General features: G+C 40.8%; 1 protein-coding gene across 3 annotated transcripts in view; it reads right to left on the minus strand.

The window, feature by feature from the left end:
- Nucleotides 1-370: 370 nt before the first annotated feature.
- The window catches only part of NHS (NHS actin remodeling regulator), a 338,447-nt gene continuing 321,025 nt past the window's right edge, over nt 371-17,792 (minus strand). For all 3 annotated transcript variants that reach the window (XM_043897610.1, XM_043897612.1, XM_043897611.1), the window contains exons 4-9: nt 16,646-16,708; nt 14,431-14,623; nt 11,653-11,784; nt 7,491-10,457; nt 7,065-7,191; nt 371-4,498 (exon numbers count right to left, since the gene is read on the minus strand). In XM_043897610.1, coding sequence (XP_043753545.1) covers nt 3,889-4,498; nt 7,065-7,191; nt 7,491-10,457; nt 11,653-11,784; nt 14,431-14,623; nt 16,646-16,708 — 4,092 coding nt within the window. In that variant the 3' untranslated portion in view covers nt 371-3,888. The remainder of the gene's footprint in view (nt 4,499-7,064; nt 7,192-7,490; nt 10,458-11,652; nt 11,785-14,430; nt 14,624-16,645; nt 16,709-17,792) is intronic.

Genomic DNA, 17,792 nt, shown 5'->3' on the forward strand with positions numbered 1-17,792 from the left:
GTATCTGGCACACACATTTGCGTGATAAAGGGTTCGTGACATTACTTAGTGGTGTGTCAAGGTTGCTCATCACAATCAGTAATTATCAGAAACCAAGCAGGTTACTTTAAAGAAAAGCCATCAGTAATTTCCTGGCCTGGAGAGGTACAAGGAAAGTATACTGGATGTTGGAAATGTATTCTTTCTCCTCTCAAATACAAAGCAAAATTAGAGCCCATTACAGAGACAGTGTTTATTATTACCATTGTTATTTTGCTCATACTTTTACTGCAGCAGCTCCCATCGCTTAGGCCCAGGCCCCCTATGAAACACTTGCTGTTTGCAAACCCCAGGCGTGCAATTACATAACAATGAACAGAGAAGCCAGTTGTTTAATTGCAGTCACGTTTATTTGCAGTTTCTATACACACTTTCTAGGTAATCAAACTTTTCTGGTACATTTTTTTGAGAGGGGTTCACAATGAAATTGTCACCATTGTTACTAAAAATAAATACAAGACTTAAAGTGTTGCACAGCTCTAAAATATACAAAGGCTTGAATTGAATGTAAACGTTGAAAACATCTTACAAAAGAAACCATTTTTGCAACAATTTAAAAAGTCCATATTTACAAATATTACAAAAATACAAAATGGAGGCAAGTCCATAAACCATTGTCTTTTGGCCAGCATGAACTGGTTCTAGTACCAAAAGAGTTACACTGTAACCTTCCTCATAGTTGTAAATCTTTGTCATGATCTAGTTCTCTAAGTCTGCCACCACTGCAGCATATGTACTCTCTCACTAAACTTTGGCAAGAGCAAACAGCGTGTTTTTGTTTGCTACAACTAGTCCATGTCCTCTACTTAGCCAAAAAAAAAAGAAAAAAATCAAAAAATAAGGAAAATATATCTCCCCCACACAACATAGACATGTTGTATAACATAAAAGAAGAAAAAATAGCATCAGTGCAAACAACAGAAGAAAAGTTTGGGTTGATGTTCCTCACAATACCTAATGTGTGTACCCTGCTTCAAGATGGCAGTGATGTTGAAGACAGCCCTCTAAATCTTGGTCTTATATGCTATGTGATAAAGCCATGTAGACTATCCCAAATTACAAAGGAATTTCTTGCTTTTTTTAAAACTCAGTTTGTTATTCAATACTCTTTTGCACAGTGAATTTTAAATCCATCTTTATCTGGGTTTTTTTTTAATCTATGAAATATAAAATAGAGAAGCTCTGCTATAGATTTTTAGAGTAAACAAAATAAGTAAAACTATATTCTAAGGGTTAGTTCTGTGATCATTACATATAGATGCTATCTTATTGCCTCACAATTCAAGTCAATATGTATTTTAAAATATATATGGTACCATTACTTAAATTAATATCAATAATAAGGTGACATATTTGTTAAAGCCAATTTGTGTTTTCTGTTCAAGATTTAGAATCACTTTTAAAGCCCACATACCTTTCTTTACACTAAAAAACCCCTAATTACACAAAAGCCATACTGCAAACGAACTGCTTTTATGAAAATTACAAAAGATCACCTATTGTGACTGGAAATGACTTATCGCATTTGTCTAAAAACTTTATTTTTAAAAGTTTGCCAAGTGTACTTTTCAAAGCATGAGAAAAAAGTTATTCATGTTCCCATGTGGTGTTAAACCATGCTGGTTTTCTTAACTAATGGGTTCCAATGAGAAATGATGGTCCATTTTTTCCAAACCCCCAAACATTTTTCATTTAATAAAAAGTATAACACTTTATAAATGTTCAAATGTATCATTTACCAGGTAGCTTATCTATCCCTGCACAAGCACACACACACACACACACACACACACACACACACACTCACACTCACACACTCACACTCACACACACACATTCTCCCTCCTCTACCCCACCACCCCCAGCACCCCTTTTACATACAAGGATGACAAGAAATTAAGAAACACATTTTGATAGCAAAAACAAATAGAATAAACTGGATATTTTTTTTTCTTTCCAAAGAAACAAACAGAAACCCAACAGCAATCAGATTCTGTAATTCTTACTCTGTAATGTCTTATAAAGTGTTTTCTATTGAAAGACAGCATCTTCTTAGACCAGGCTTTCTCCTTCATATTGCATGAATTAAACCAAAACCACAAACCCCCTTTCACACATCCTACTTTCCCAAATACCACTTGCATAAGCTTAAAACCAGCTGCTTGTCAATTTCTTGGTAACTCTGGTATGTTCTATCATTCTAATCACATTCTATTCTTTTATAGGCCATATTCCTTCTTAGTTCTCTACTTTCTACCTTCTCTCATTCAAAACATATTCCAAGTTCATAGCTGCTTATATTTCTGACATATCATCTCAAACATTAGTATCAGTTCATGTTAAAATCACAGGTGTATAACCCATTGGCAGATTTCAACTTGTAACTACATTTTTTTTTCAGTTTTAAGACAAGAAAATTCAAGTAATTTCAAGTAATTCAGCTTGTTTCCCTGCCTTCATTTTATCAGAGCAGTTGCCCTGACATTTCTTGTCCCACCCACCACCCTCCCATTTTGCCATCAAGCAGATAGAGTAAAATCAGACAAAAACTCAGTTGTATATAGCATTGTGAACCAGAGATGCTCCCCAATCCCATTTAACAGTGAATATAAATAATGCATATACACATACCTATTTCCCAACTACGTTGTTCACAGTGTCATTTCTGTTAATTTTTAGGTAGCATGAATCTTGTCAGCACAGAGAGAAAGCGTCACTGAAAACTCATTGCAGGTACTTACTGATAAATCCACAGCTCTGTGGCATGCTTATGTTTTATTTTTGTTTATTAAAGAACCTGGAGCTAATTGCTAAACTGTTGAAGGAGTTTAAAGATAATAGTCATCAGATTATGACTATTTATGTCCCCAGTAGTATAATATAAAATGTAACCTAAAATTAACTACTGTTTTCCCTACTTATTCTCTTTAAAGCAATCCATTGAAAAATTGAAGTTAAAAGGACACTGTCAAGTGCTGTTGTTCAGGGCTTTGTATTGAAAATGATGATTTCTCTCACTAATTTTGTTTTTTAAATCAAAAGCATGCTTTTAATTCTGTTCAGATTACCACACAGCGAATCAGCCATGTGTTACCAGTAGTTTGTGTGGTGCTGCAATTTGTCACAAAAATGGTTAAGTCTGAATTCATTGTTTTAAATTAATCACATTTCACTATATGACCTCAAGATTTCCTTTATTTCACCAGTTTAAAAGTCATATTTGAGGTTTATCACTCAGAAATCATATTGGTGGACATTTAAATATGGTATTTGATATGAAAATGGTATTCACAGAATACAATTATTACACTGTATTTGTTGTGTTCTATAAACAGTTGGTGTGTGGTAGATAGTTGGCCACATGTCCACTCGTCGTCGATAAATCTATTTACACATTTTTATCAAAAATATGGTATTTACATGTGTGTAGTTCTTCTAAATTTTGCTTTAGTTCATTTGAATGTAAAAATATACCAAACCTCCAGAGTAATTTCATCTTCATATGAATTATGACAGTGAGGGCTTTGTTTTCTGAATAGGCAGCTCTGGGAAAAAATTTTTCTAGGTTTTGTGAAAAGCACACATTTTTAAATTCTCTATTATCAAAAGGAATGAGACTAGGTAAATCAAACTATGCTAAAGAAAAATATGAAAGACAGTGCAGCTACTGAAAAACATGGAAAATAAGAAAGACCGAACCACCTTCCATTTCTCCAGCAAATATTTAGGAACTCGTTGGTAAACGTAATGGGACCCCACCACATGCTGACTTGTCCCACGTCTTCCGTTTTGTTCCTCCATCCTCATGAGTAAGGTTTTGGCCTTGGATAGCCAGCCTGGCGGGGTCGCCTACGTGGAGCTCTGGGAGGATCGGTCGTCATGCGGGCTCCCGTCAGAGTTTTCGGTCTCACCCTCGGAGATTGCCTGCATGGGCGCGTTGTACAGCCTGCAGCGGACACTGTAGCGGCTGCTGCTGGCCGCAGGAGGAGCCCGGGAACGTCCCACCCTGGCCGATGCCGAGGTGGCAAAGTTCTTCGAGGAAAACCCTTCTGCGTTAACCCGTGGGGAGCACGGAGAGAGGGGAGACAGTGCTTCAGTTCCCGGTGACCCCTGATGGGCCTCATGGGGGCTTTGGGGGGACTCCGCGGTGAGGTCCCCAGGAGGTTTGGGCAGGATGGGACTCTTCAGGATCTCAGTAGCAGACATACGGTAACTGGAATCTGAGCGACTGCCTTTCTTCAGCAGTAACAGCTTAAACTCTTCATTGGACGTGTTGGACTTTTTGGCATTTCGGTAGATGAGGCCAGGAGACCTCTGGCTGTTTGGGGTGGTCACATTGCTGTTGGGCGAAGTGACAGAACCGGCGCTGTTGCTGCTACTGCTGCCCAGGGAAGCTCTCGATTTACTGCGGACAGACATGTCCCCAGAATCTTTTCTTCCAAGTACTTTCCTCTTGGACCTTTTAAGAAAGGGAAAAATTTCAGTCCACAATACATTTGAATGAAACTAAAAGTGTTAAGTCACATTCCTGCATCCCCTTAAAGAGCAGTTCAGTGCCCCCTGTCTGCTGGGATACTAAGCATTAGGGCCATGGGCATGAGGAGTAAGACCCAACCCTTGTACTTGCAGCCTGCGGGAAATTCTCCAATAACCAGTGGATAGGAATTAGGTTTATGGAAGGGACCATTTCAAATAATGACTCATGTGGAGGCTAGAGGTTTTAGAGGAGGACTTACTGGCATGTTTCACAAAAGTATAAAAAACTACTGCTCTCTGACTTCTGGTTAGCATATAGATGGTGAAGGACTGTCCCCTTCATTCAGTCTGTCTCTGTATTACAGATGAAACACTCTGATGTCTGGGACTGGCTTCCCGTGAATACTGGGTGGGAGAGCAAAGTGGATGGAGGTATGGATGGGACAGGACTAGGCACAGGCTGCTGGTTAATAGGCTTGGGTGATAGACAGGTCTCTGTGTGTGTTTAGGTGGGGGGGGGTGCATTATACTGCTCTGTCTACTTTTAAAATTCCTCCATATAAAGATATTTCTTGCATGACTCCTTAAATAAGTCAATCTATTTTGGCTGCAAATACCATTTTCCATAGCTACCTAGGAATGTCAACGCTCTATTAATCAGTATCTAGGCCACCTCTGGAGCTCTTAAAGCTCTGTGTACTATAAGCTCTCAAGAAAAGAAAATATTTCTTGTCACTGTGCTGCACATAAATAAATGCTGCCTAAATGTAAATCTAAGATTACCAAACTCTGTTAAGTCTACCAAACCTAGGCACCCCATCCATCATTGTATTCTTTCTTTAGCAAAAATAAACAGGCATAAATTTAGTGAACTTAATCATGAGTCAGCATGACTTCAGTTCATTGCTACGTATTGGCGACTAGCTTTCTCACCAACCTAAAAACCTGTAGGTTAGAGAAAATGTCAGGTTTGCAACTGGAGACCAGCCTGATTTTCATTCACTGGAAGCTCTGTGGTTACTATCTTGTGTATGCCAGTGTCTGGCACTCCAATAAGGCAGGGATTTCAAAATAATGTCTGCTTTTAGTATCTATCATATTCTAGACAATGACATGATACTGTATCATCAGAACTGAATGCATGAGCTATAGGTACCCTATTTACAGCAAGGGGATAGGTACACAGGTTTTAAGTGACTCAAGACTGGATAGGAAGTGGCAGCATTGGGTTTCAATTCAGTGTCTTTCTGACTCTATTCCTTACATTCTGTCCACTCTTCTAGACACTAGCATTGGTTCTTTAACTCACACAGCACTTAATAACTTGTCCCAAGGTTGGGGATAAAAGCAGGTGAGGGGAATATAATTGGGGACAAAGGAAAATAATGATTCTTCATTCTCCGAAAAGAAAGGTGAGCCTGCTAAGGTCTACACAGAATGTGCTTGTGATTGGCTGCTTTAAAAAAGAAAAATGTTGTTGGTGAGCAGTGCTCCTTCTTTATGAGAGAACCACATGAAGAGAAAACACGACTTCACCTAGGAGGTATGATCCTTGGGAAAAAACAGTGGTAAGCTACTTGAGAAGAACTTGCTTCACAGTATAACTCCATGAGGAAGACAAAGACAGTCCCCAAGTTTTGTCCCTTGGGAGCCGCATCTAGGTCACTGAGACCTAGTGAAGTAGGCATGCTCTGGACAGCTCAGTCTGATATGGGTTCAGTTTCCAAGGGCTAGTTCAGCTCTGTTCTTTGGTCACAGCTTGTAAGGAGTGTTCTTGCAAATAGGGGCCCTGATCACAGGGGTGCAGGGACTGATGAGAGAATATGAATGATCAGCATGGAAGCAGCCCAGAGGACATCCCCTATTCATGGGATGCTGCTGCTGCTGCTAAGTCGCTTCAGTCGTGTCCGACTCTGTGTGACCCCACAGACGGCAGCCCACCAGGCTCCTCCGTCCCTGGGATTCTCAGGGAATCCCAGGGACGGAGGAGCCTGGTATGGAGCATTAAATCTAGAGAAGGCCAATGTTATTAAAGAAATGTTAGGTTTTAGGAAGAGAGGGGGGAAAAGAGAGTAGTGATTTGTTGTTGTGGACTGTGAAACGGGCAGGCTTCTACACTGTCTTGTCTGAAATCTGGGGCTGTGCATAGTGAGTCAACTTATCTCTGCTAGTGTAGGGTTGTAGCTTGGAGCATGATTTTTAGATTAAGGAATTATTTGAAAGTCAGAGATTACACTAGAGTTTGAGTTTTCACTCTTAATTTACTTGATCACAAATTGTTTTCAAATAAAAACGTGTTCTAGAATGTCTTTCCTCTGGGGGGAAAAACAGCTTCCCTCAGCAGTTCTTAGGAAAGTCTCTCAGTTGAAGTCTACCTCACTACATATAAAGCCACATATTTCTCAAGTTGAATATGTCTATCGATTTGGAAAAATAATTTTTTTCATTGTTTTTTTTGAGGAATGTATTACAAGTACCCAAGGCTTTTCCATATTTGCATTTGATGAGAAGCATCATCAGAAGCAAAACCTTCGGTGTCGTTGCCTCACCTGTGAATAACTGCAAACAAATCCTCAGTTGTTCGAGGTTTGTTGGGAGACACGAACACACTTTCTGCTTCAGCCTGAGAGTCTTCACTTAATGGTGAAATGACAGAGTCATCACTCGGTGACGATTCTTAAATTAAGAACAAAAGCACCTTTAGGAAGAAGTCACCTGACACATTGCTGGGCTTCACTGACTCGGGGAACAATAAACAGCAGTGACATGGCTGCCATTTTTACAATGAAAGAGCTATCTGTCACACTTAGTCCCTCCATAACAAAAGCTTTGATCGTAATTGTTTTTAATAAGTTAAAAAGGAGGAGGGAAAGCAATACCCAGGGCTGTACTGTATTATGGGGAAGGGAAGAAAGAACACTTCAGGAAGTGCCATGAGACACCTTTCCATTGTGACAAAAGTGTCAACAACTGACCTTTCAACGAAACCTCATCCACACTTCCTTGGGTCTCCTCTGCTCCGCTGTTATCAGAGGCACTTTTGGCTGAAATCCCTGAAGCAATATTTTCCTGCTCAGAACACTTTTCAGGGCATGGATTTATAGTTGATATCTCTACTTCGGAGCTGATATTCCCAGGCACTTTGTCATGGTGGTGGCTCATCCCAAGTTGAGGCTTAAGTTGATAGCCTATGTCTGTGACTCGAGTTGGAGAGTCTGACTGAGGTGTGAGCACATCCACAGACTCTGGGGGTGCAGCTTCCTCGCGATCTACAAAAGACAACTTCTGGACCTGCGCTAGGGCTCCATCCGGACCAGCTCCATATTGCAGTGTCTTACCATCTGAATCATTTGGGCGAGCAGCAGAGACCCTCTGAAAGCCTTCTGTGAGAAAGTCACAACTTTTACTTGGTTTGTTTTCTGAAACAGGCTCACTCTCCATATGCATTTGGTCTCTTGTGACACTTGAATCTAGAAGATTGCCACCAGCTGAGGTTACTGTTTCTGGATCACAATGATGCTTCACATCAAAAGTATGTTTTTTTTCTAACTGTAGTTTATCTGGTCCCATCTCAACTGCAGAGGAGTCTAAAAAGGACAGGATGGTATCTTCAGTGGCGTACTGACATGGTAATGATTTCTTCATCACGTGTGGCCTAATCTTACCCGTGGTGACAGTGCTTTCCTCCAGGTAGGGGAGATCTGTGTTGTTGCCTTCTTTTTGCTTAACTTCTTCAGATTTACTGATGGACCTAAGGTTAACTGATTTCAGGACCGTGGGTGTAATTGCAAGAGATGGTGGAGGATTGGACCTCAGAGTTTCTCCTACTGTGTTCTGCTTATTATGACTGAAGACGTGTAGGGGGTGGCGGTGGTGGAATGGTTTGTTCAAGACATTATGAAGAGCACTTAGGTCAAGATGGGTAGGAGGTATAATTGGAAGTTCCAGATCTTTACTCAGTGACAGAGCGCCATCTTTTAAAGAGGGTTGCTGGAGGGAAGATTTCCTTTCTGGGACTTTCGGCTTTCTTTTGCTACCTCCAGGAGACAATGGGCCAGAAAAGAAAGCAGTAGGGAAAGAGGATGTTGGCGTTTCGGACTGGCTGGAATAGCCGCTTGATGGAGATGCCAGGCCAGCCAGCTTTTCTGGTGAAGCAAGTTTAAACTCATTGTCGACAGAAGGAAGGGAGGGGGTGGTGGCTCTAGATTCTGACTGGGATGTTTGGGATTCAGAACTCTCTGGAGATTTAATGCATTCGATAACAGTGGTACCCGTAGCAGTGCTTGAATTCGATAAAGATCTGTAAGGGTCATTTGTTTTCAAGTCATTTAGAAGCCAGAGATCTGCATAGTGAGTTGATTCAGCACCTTCATCTTTGAATGGTGGAACATCTGGAGTGTCTAACTGAGGTTCCTTAATACCATGTTCATTCTGGTTCATCCACGAAGGTTCTGGCTTGGTGGGAAGATTGGCATTTTCCATTCGAGAAGGTGTGTTGGAGAAATCGAGAGGCAGCTTCATTTCCCTGGAACTGTGAGGCAGGAGCTGGCCACTGCTTGTCTTTGGTTCTTTCTTCTCAGAAGTGTCTGCATTTCCGTCAGACTTCCTCAATGATGAGCTACGTTTAGGTGGAGTTGGCTTTGCCTTTGGTTTCCTGAAAGAGATGCTTGGTCTCCCCTGCCTCCTGTGGTCTAAGTAGTCCTGCCAGGTGCAGTCTGAAAGTGCAGGAGGAACCCCAATGCCCTGGCCATTCTCCGGGCCCAGGGCTGCATAGTGACAGACATAATTCTTACTGCCTTTGAGACCACAGTCAAAGTGCATGGAGGTGTAGTATCCTTCTGTGTCCACTGAAAAGTGAGAGCTGGTGTCGGCTTTGTCCGACGGAGACTTTTCCAGAAAGCTGTCGTAAGTGGCCATGCTCGTGAAGCTTGGGCAGCCCAGGCTGTCTGCCTTGGGACGCTCAGGACTAAAATCCTGGCGGCAGGAGGCGTCATGATGATGGTGTAGGTAATTCCACTCGCTATCGCTCGTGTTGCTATTGTTGGGGTCATCCAACAGGTCTGCCACCGTGGAGGTAAAGGAGTTTGTCCGGTGGCCTCTCACTTTCTCCAGTTGGTCGTTGTACTGCTCTGTCACGAAGACACTGGTGTCCTCGTTAGCATGAGGGGCCGTGTTGAGTGACAACTCCGAGTCACAGTGTGAAGAGCCAGTGAGGGGAGGCGAAGCTGCAGGAGGGATCGTCTCTGAGGTCTGTGAGGGGCATGTGGAGCTGCTCCCGCTCCAGTTGCCACTGGATGACTGGTGGTCATCTTTCTGGTCCATGTGGCTGCTGAGGAGGACGCCAGCTGTAGAAATGCAGTGGATGGGGCTCCCAAAGGTGTCCGAGTTGGAGGAGATGTCGCAGCTGCCAGAATCGGCTGCCATCCGCGACAGACGAGACCTCCCTCTCTCATTTAACTTGTGCTGGGGGCTGTGCAGATGTTGAGAACAGGCCAGGCTCAAAGCAGGCTGGTGCTCCTGTGCACTGGGGCTGTTGGGGGCCTCACTGCAATCGGGAAGGGTTCTTTCTTGGTCTCCCACGAAAGGCTCCCCTTCTTCATATGCTGAGGGTTTAGCACCAACTTTGGGCTCAGCATCCCCACCTCTGTTGCCCTCCCTGGGAAGGCTCCGAGATCTCGTGCGGCTGCTCACTGCAGTAGTAAACATGGCGTCACCTTTGTCTGCCAGTGCAGAAATGTTGCCAGCAGAATGAGAAAGAGAAGCTGCAATGCTCTGACCCCTTTGAGCTCTGATTCTTCTTCTGGATGGAGCAGCAATCAGAATATCCTCAGTTTGGCACTCTGAGTCCCTGGTTCCAGACCTCCTGTTGACAGTGTTGGAAGGGTCCGGATTTGTGTGCACAATCACATTCCTTTCCCTGGCCACGGGCGATTCATCAGAATCTAGGGCACATGGAAAGCACAGTGAGATACTTCATACATCAACAGATGGACAGACATTCTGAGAGCTGTCCACAAGTCTGGATGCTAGCATGTTGAAGTTATTCTTACAGGAAAAAAAAACCAGTGTATAAAATGAGGAGAAAGATACAAAGAGACTGCTTTGGGCAGTCTCTGTCCCTTTGCCTCTCCGATTCTCTCTCTATATACACACAAATACATACTGTATGTATGTATGTATATATACTAAGAGAAGATAAGTATTTAGATCTCTTGTGAATTCTCTCTCTTCACGATCAAATTACTTTACCCCAGTAGGTCTAATATTTTTTAAGTAAAATACATCTTGTTTTTTTGGCCACTATACACTTTTATTTCTTGATATAAGCATAATGAAATAAAAATCATAGAATTCATTATGATATAATCTTATATATAAGAAATACTATCATAATAATTTTTAAAATTATAGGAAGAGATATCTTAAACACATTGAACAAAAAAAATAGAAAAACTGTAACCAAGGGTATCGTGTTATCAATATTCAATATTTGAATATGCTTAAAGTTTACCTTTTAAAATAATTAATGTCATACAGTATATCTCTCTTCAGACAAATCTATACTTTTCTAAAAGAGTCTTTCACTGAATCTTGTTTTGCTTAATTTCTACCTTAAGAATGCTTTTACAAGTTAGCAAAATACTATATTTCAGCCATAAAATCTGAATGTGCATGCTGTGCATGCTAATTTGCTTCAGTCATGTCTGACTCTTTGTGACCCTATGGACTGTAGCCTGCCAGGCTCCCCTGTCCATGGGATTCTCCAGGCAAGAATACTGGAGTAGGTTGCCATGCCCTCCTCCAGGGGATCTTCCTGACCCAGGATTGAACCCACATCTCTTATGTCTCCTGCATTGGCAGGTGGATTCTTTACCACTAGCGCCACCTGGTAAGCCCCAAATCTGAACGTATATGAGTAAATCCATAAAGTCAAGCTTTCATAGTCAAGAATGCAAATTTAAAAGTAATACTACCTGGCCTACTGAACACAAAACAAGTACACATCATTTCAAAACCTCTGTGAGTTACAATAATAGTGGATGTTTTTAAGGAAGCTGGTTAAAGGCTGGCTTTCATTATGTGTCCATATAATTGGCACCTGACAGAATGTTAACCATTAACAGTTTTATACCACACCTATTTCTTGTTGGACTCTCCTGGGGATACCCGAAATGGTTTTCCTCCTCCTCAGTTTTCGTCTCCGCTGTAGCACAGATTGTGAATGAACAAGAGAGCAGCGTATACTAGCCTCTCTGTCAAAACCGACTCCTGCAACCCACAAATAGGTCTCATTAGCCTTTAGGAATGGCAAACAAATTTTCATTTGCTTAGAACACAATGATATTTATTGACTGGAAGGAAGGAAGAGTTTGGATTAAGCCTGTAAACAAATATAAGCGAGTCCTTATTCAGCTCTTATTTAAATTATGCTGTAGTACATTAAGCTTTGCTTCTAAATGCAGCTCGCCACAATAGCTTGCACTGCCAAAAGTAACAAGCCAAGAAGGAAAATCAAAAGAGAGAGGAGAGAAAAATAACATCAAAGAATCACTCTCACACAGAAATGGCTCCTTAAGGACTTCTACAACCTTTAGTTACTACTACTTACTGGTCTCTTTCTGGGCTTTCTGAAGTGGATATCTTTGCATAGTACAGACAGACACATACACCACCTGTCTCTCTCTCTCTCTCTCTCTCTCTCTCTCTCTCTCTCTCACACACACACACACACACACACACACACACACACCCCACTACCTGTGAGGAAAACAACAACCTAGAGATGTGTTTTTTTTTTATATTACCTATTTAATAATTCAGATTTTAAAATAACTTTTGGGTGCATCATATTCACTTTACACTTTTTTGTGTGTGTGTTCTATTTTTTTTTTTTTTTTGGGTTTTGTCATACATTGATATGAATCAGCCATATGTAACTGCCTATTTCCTCTGCTGCCTAAATTGGACACCTTTTGGTTTAGCAACAGTGTCTCATCAATAAAACATACAAGGCAGTCCCCAGTTCTTCACTTAAGTGGACCTACCTTCTGTGCCGACTGTCAGTAAAGCTGGAATTCCCAGTCTTTACACAGGTGTCTGTTTTCTTTTGTAAATATAGGGAGCAAAGCATGATTCTCATTAGTTTCTCTTTCCATAGTCTGTTGACACACTAATGCAGCCCTTTCAAAACTAGAATGGTGGAGGAGGTGAGGAACTTGAACTGCCATAAGCCAAAAGTGCTTTGGAATCTGGTTGCCTCATCATGTATCCTAATTGTTAAACATGGGGCGGGATGGTCTGTTAAACCTTGGTTCAGTTATGTAATGAAACGGTTTGAGTTCTGCTTAGCTTCACAGTAATAACAGTTTCTAGAACTCATGTTGAAAAATCTGAATGAGATATCATATGATGAATAATTTCAAATGCTATCAGAGAATTCATACTAATGAAATTTTCCTTTTTTAGTTCCAACCAGAGACTAAAATCCTTCCTTCTAATCATAATAATTACATTACAGACACAGATATTTTGTGTCATATGGACATAATTGACAACTTTCTCATTAAAGTTCTTGAAATCAACATATAATCTAGGCTTGAGCCTGAGAGTTCCTGAAATAAAGCAGAAGGAAAGATCTTTCATTTTCCTGAATCACAAGACCTATAATCAGAGGACTAAATTTGAAAACAAAATTTTACTTACAGTGCCATGAAGAAAGCAGGTGCTGCTAATAATCAGATGTTTCCAGAACTGAAAGTTAGTTTAAGAGGATGCCAAAATGATCCATTTTGACAGCCATCTCATTTAAATTATGGAGATCAGATAAAGTGTACATCTCTAGGATAATTTATCCTACAAGTTGAATAGGTCATCAGGAAAATTAACTCCCAGTTCACAATCAGCCAATCAACTAGAACTCCTATTTGTCAGGAAGAAAACAGTATCTACCCTGATACCTGGTCATCATTTGCTCCCCACTTTATATGAGAGAAATTTGAGTGAGGTTAGTAATGGCCATGTCCAAAATGCATCCTGAACAACATACAATCTTCAGTTACTACATATTACCAGGATGGAAGTCAGTCATAAAATGGCCATTTTGAGCTTCTCAATGTAAATTAGAATTTAACTATTAGAGATGCTTAAAGAAACCCCAATGGATAGATCATTTAATTTCTATCTTTGAAAGTGAGACTGTTTTACAGCAACATTTTGCTTACAGCTAAGGCTACCGCATTGGAAAATCACCAATTCTGAACTTTTCAATTGCTGCCAATAAACTTTCCAAGAAAAGTCCACACAGGCTTGCCCTTGATTTAGACTAATATCCCAACTGTCGGTACACAGGAGGAGGAAAGCAGAGGGTGAACAGAAGACAGGCTTGCTGGGTTTCGAGTAGAATTCAGCCTTCATCTATGAATCCATGTATTTTTGGGTCAAAAATCCATAAAAGCAGTGCAAAAGTCTAAATGATCTTTTGAACAAGCCTACCTCCATCGAAGGAAGCAAGAAAATAGATTTTATAGGATCATTACTTGTAGTTTTAGAAACCTGGGGCTTGCTGCTTTCTCTCTGGCAGTGCCCACATCATTACCATACGATTAATCACTGCCGCTTTCTCCATTATTTCAGTCAGCTCTGGCCAGAGAGCTATTTGGTGACTTTTTTTTTCCCCCAGAAAGAAACTGTCCATCATTTACATAACAAGCAGCCCAGCAGAACATATGCAAATTGATGTTCAAAACCTGACAAAAGCATATTGAACATCTTCTGGGTTGTGTCCTGATGAAAAAGGTATTATTTGTTTACAAAGTGGTATTCTTACGGGTACTCCCACCAGCACAGGCTTTGACCATATTTAATACACTGAATATTCTGACCCGACTGCCCCAAAGGAAACGAACAGAGCAATACCAGTGACGTTGATGGGAATAATGCAGGAAGAAATCACTTGGGCATCTTGTTTCATCTTTTCCTCTGGCGTCGGAAGAGGCAGTGCTTTGCTCCAGTTGGTCTGCTTGTCCAGTGTTGAGGGGATATTGTGTACTGGGTTTTTCGGCCTTTGCCCTAACATGACATCTGTATCTTCATCCTCTGGGGGATGGGACTGCAAACAAAGTACGTTCAGACTCAGCTCTCAGAGTTTATACACAAACACACATATAAGGAATTTCAGAGTTTAGTTAAGAAAAATGAGGTCAGAAATAAGCTTTCAGGTCAAAGGAAGAATTCCTAGGCATAGTTAGTAAGCACAACTAATTGAAAGTTACAATTTCAACAGTCAAGCAACACAAAGGAAAAAAACATCGGCTAAACATGCTTTTCAGGTCAAAGGGAATTAAGAGGAGAGACCAGGTAGCCAGAAATCCTCAAACTTGAAACTGAAGAAAGATGTGAGTCTCTAACCCGCTGAGAGGTAGATTCACTTTCTGGATATCTGTCTCCCCATAAATTCTTACTCAAACTCTCGAAAGCTCTAGGTGACTAGGATCACAGACAGAAGATGATTTAGATGCCCTTGAAAAGGTTTGGAAAAGTGGCCAGAAAGCCTGGAGTCAGAAGACATTCCAGAACACATCACCAGAAGGACAAGCTGACCTAATCTGAGAGGCCAGATTCAAATACAAGGAGTTAATTTTACTGCAGGATGATAGCATTTGTGAATGACATTTAAAAATGCAGTTTTTCAACACTATACACATGGAAAAACAAAAGTGAAGAACTTCCTCCCACCATTGATAGTGGAAAATACAAATTCTGTTACTGGTGGGAAAGACTCAAGTGGGTTTCTTCTTCAGATTCGGAAGAGTAAAACACTCTTAGTTTATTTTCCTTCACCTCTGCATGCAAAGCTTTTCTTCCAGCTGTGTATTTAAAGACCTTGACTTCCATGTGATGTTTGAAAATTCTCCATCCAAACCTTTGATTGATATTAATATTGTCTAACTTTTATTTCAGGGTTGGGCTCCTAGCCCAGATTTTTAAAAAGGCTCCATCCCAAGTTAGATTTCAGGGTTGGGCTTCTAAACCAGATTAGTAAGACTGTTTTCACCACTGAACCTAGTTTTCTTTCTTTCCACAATTGGCAGGAAGGTGGCTGTATAAAATAAGCATTTCCCCCTCTTAATCCAGTTATGTTTTAATAATACTCTGTGCTAAAAAATCAGGATCATTCAATAAATTCTCATCCTCACATTTGGAAGCATCACACCCTGCTGACTCAGAGGATTTCACATATCATCAAGTGAACTGTCCTCAAGTCCCCTTAAAGAGAAGATTCCAGAGCCACTTGTTTTAAATTAACCCCCAGCATTTGCTTACCTTGTCAGAGGTATCTGCAAAGCCCCCCAACACACCCAACAGGATATGATTACCCCCTTGAGAAAAATGTGTTCGCCATGAACGTTTGTTAGCAAAACATTGCAACCTTCTTTCTCTCTTCAGCTTTTGTGCAGATTCCCAGCGAAGCGAATAGCTCAAATAAAGTTGGAGCACAAAAGACTTTGTTTCCTAGGTAACTTCCAAAAAGGAAAAAAAAAAAAAGTTTGGTGCGTGCAGAAAGAGAGACAGAGAGGGGGAGAGAGCAGGAGCTGGAGAGACCCCCCCTCCCCACACACACACCAGAGGCCACATTTTGTAGGCGATTCCTTCCCTGAATAACAATGGACTGGGAAACAAAGAAAGAATAGTGACCTGACTACAGTCTCTGACCGGCAGCCAAAAGCACTTTGTATTTAACGGTGACAGGGACAATTGGCTGCCAGAGAATCCTTTTGTCCTGTTCTCTTTTGATTTGAGAAGCTGAACCTTTACAGTTCTGATAAATATAGGGCAAGTTGAAATTTCTTTTCTCTGAACTACAAAGTCCAGTAATGTTGTTAGGTGAGGCTTTGAACAGAGCCTTCATGCAACTGGGGGATGGGGAGGGATAGAACAGCCAATGACATTACTGTCTGCCTTATATTTTATTTAATTCAAGTTAGGAAAATGCTACTCTTTAAACTGATTTAAAAGCATACCTGTTGGTTAATTAGAAACAACAGAGTTTTCCATAAAGAAAGAGAGGAGAAAATGACAGTGTATAGAGAGAATGGGATAGGCTGTGACGGAATGTTCTCAAAACCAGTACCTTTCTACTCCATGGGGTCATGTGGCAACATTCAGTAGGGGAGGGCGAACGGGTGCTGTTAAACTATGAACATGAAATGCAAAAAAAAAAGAGAGAAAATTAAAAACATGCACACAACACACAGTCTGGTTAAGCCAAATCTATGACATGAATGAATGAATATACCAGGATAACTTCTTTCCTTCCTTCCTTCTTTCTGAATGCATCTTTGTTTTCTAAGAAGCAGCATAGTGTTGTTAACAGCACAAATTCTGGAGCTAGACTGAGTTCGAATCCTGGTTCTACCTCTTATCTGCTGTGTGGCCGGGAGCACTAAGGTCAGTTTTCTCATCCTTAAGGCAAGAGAAGAATAGTATCTGCCTTCCAGGGCCATTTTGAGAGTCAAATGAGTAAATATATGTAATAGGCTTAGAAGAATCATGGCACTTCATAAGTTCTACATGTTAGCCATCAGATACTATTACCTATTATTATTATCCTCACTTTGTAGCTATGAAGTAGCTGTGAAATTATCTTTGTACATTGTAACTTGATACCTTTTAGATCCCAGTCCCACTTGATAATTTGGGAAAGACCAAATTACTTTCTTAGAGTGAGTTTATTTTCCTGTGAACTATTTGGAGGAAAATGTCTTGTGTATAATTTCCTCTGCTGGACTCCTCAAAATTTGCCTCTTCCTCATATTCATAGACTGTACTTGAAGACAGGGCCGGTTTCATGGGCATGTGACCTGTGCAGTCATATAGGACCCCACACTTAGAAGGACTCCATACTTGGTTTAATGCTGTTGCTATCTTGAAATTCTAAGTTTTTGAGTAATGAGCCCTTGTATTTTCATTTTGCACTGGACCCCCACAAATCACATAGGCAATCCTGTTAGAACAATCTAGTAACCAGAATCCCGTTTTCAAGATCTACTGAGAAGGACAGTCAAACTCTTTTTAACTCTGAACCATGTTAGCTTTGGATTCAATTAGCCCTCTAGTACAGCATTTGGCATACAATATTGCTTTAATGTAACATGAATTATCTCTGGATGTGTCTTTTCATCTATTAAGGTTATTAATTCCTAGAGGTCAGGCGCCGTATTTAACCTTCCTTTCAGTTATCCATGATGCCAGCAAAATGCCTCCTCATTTGTAAGAGC

Source organism: Cervus elaphus, chromosome X (assembly GCF_910594005.1).
Source record: "Cervus elaphus chromosome X, mCerEla1.1, whole genome shotgun sequence".
NCBI lineage: Eukaryota > Metazoa > Chordata > Mammalia > Artiodactyla > Cervidae > Cervus > Cervus elaphus.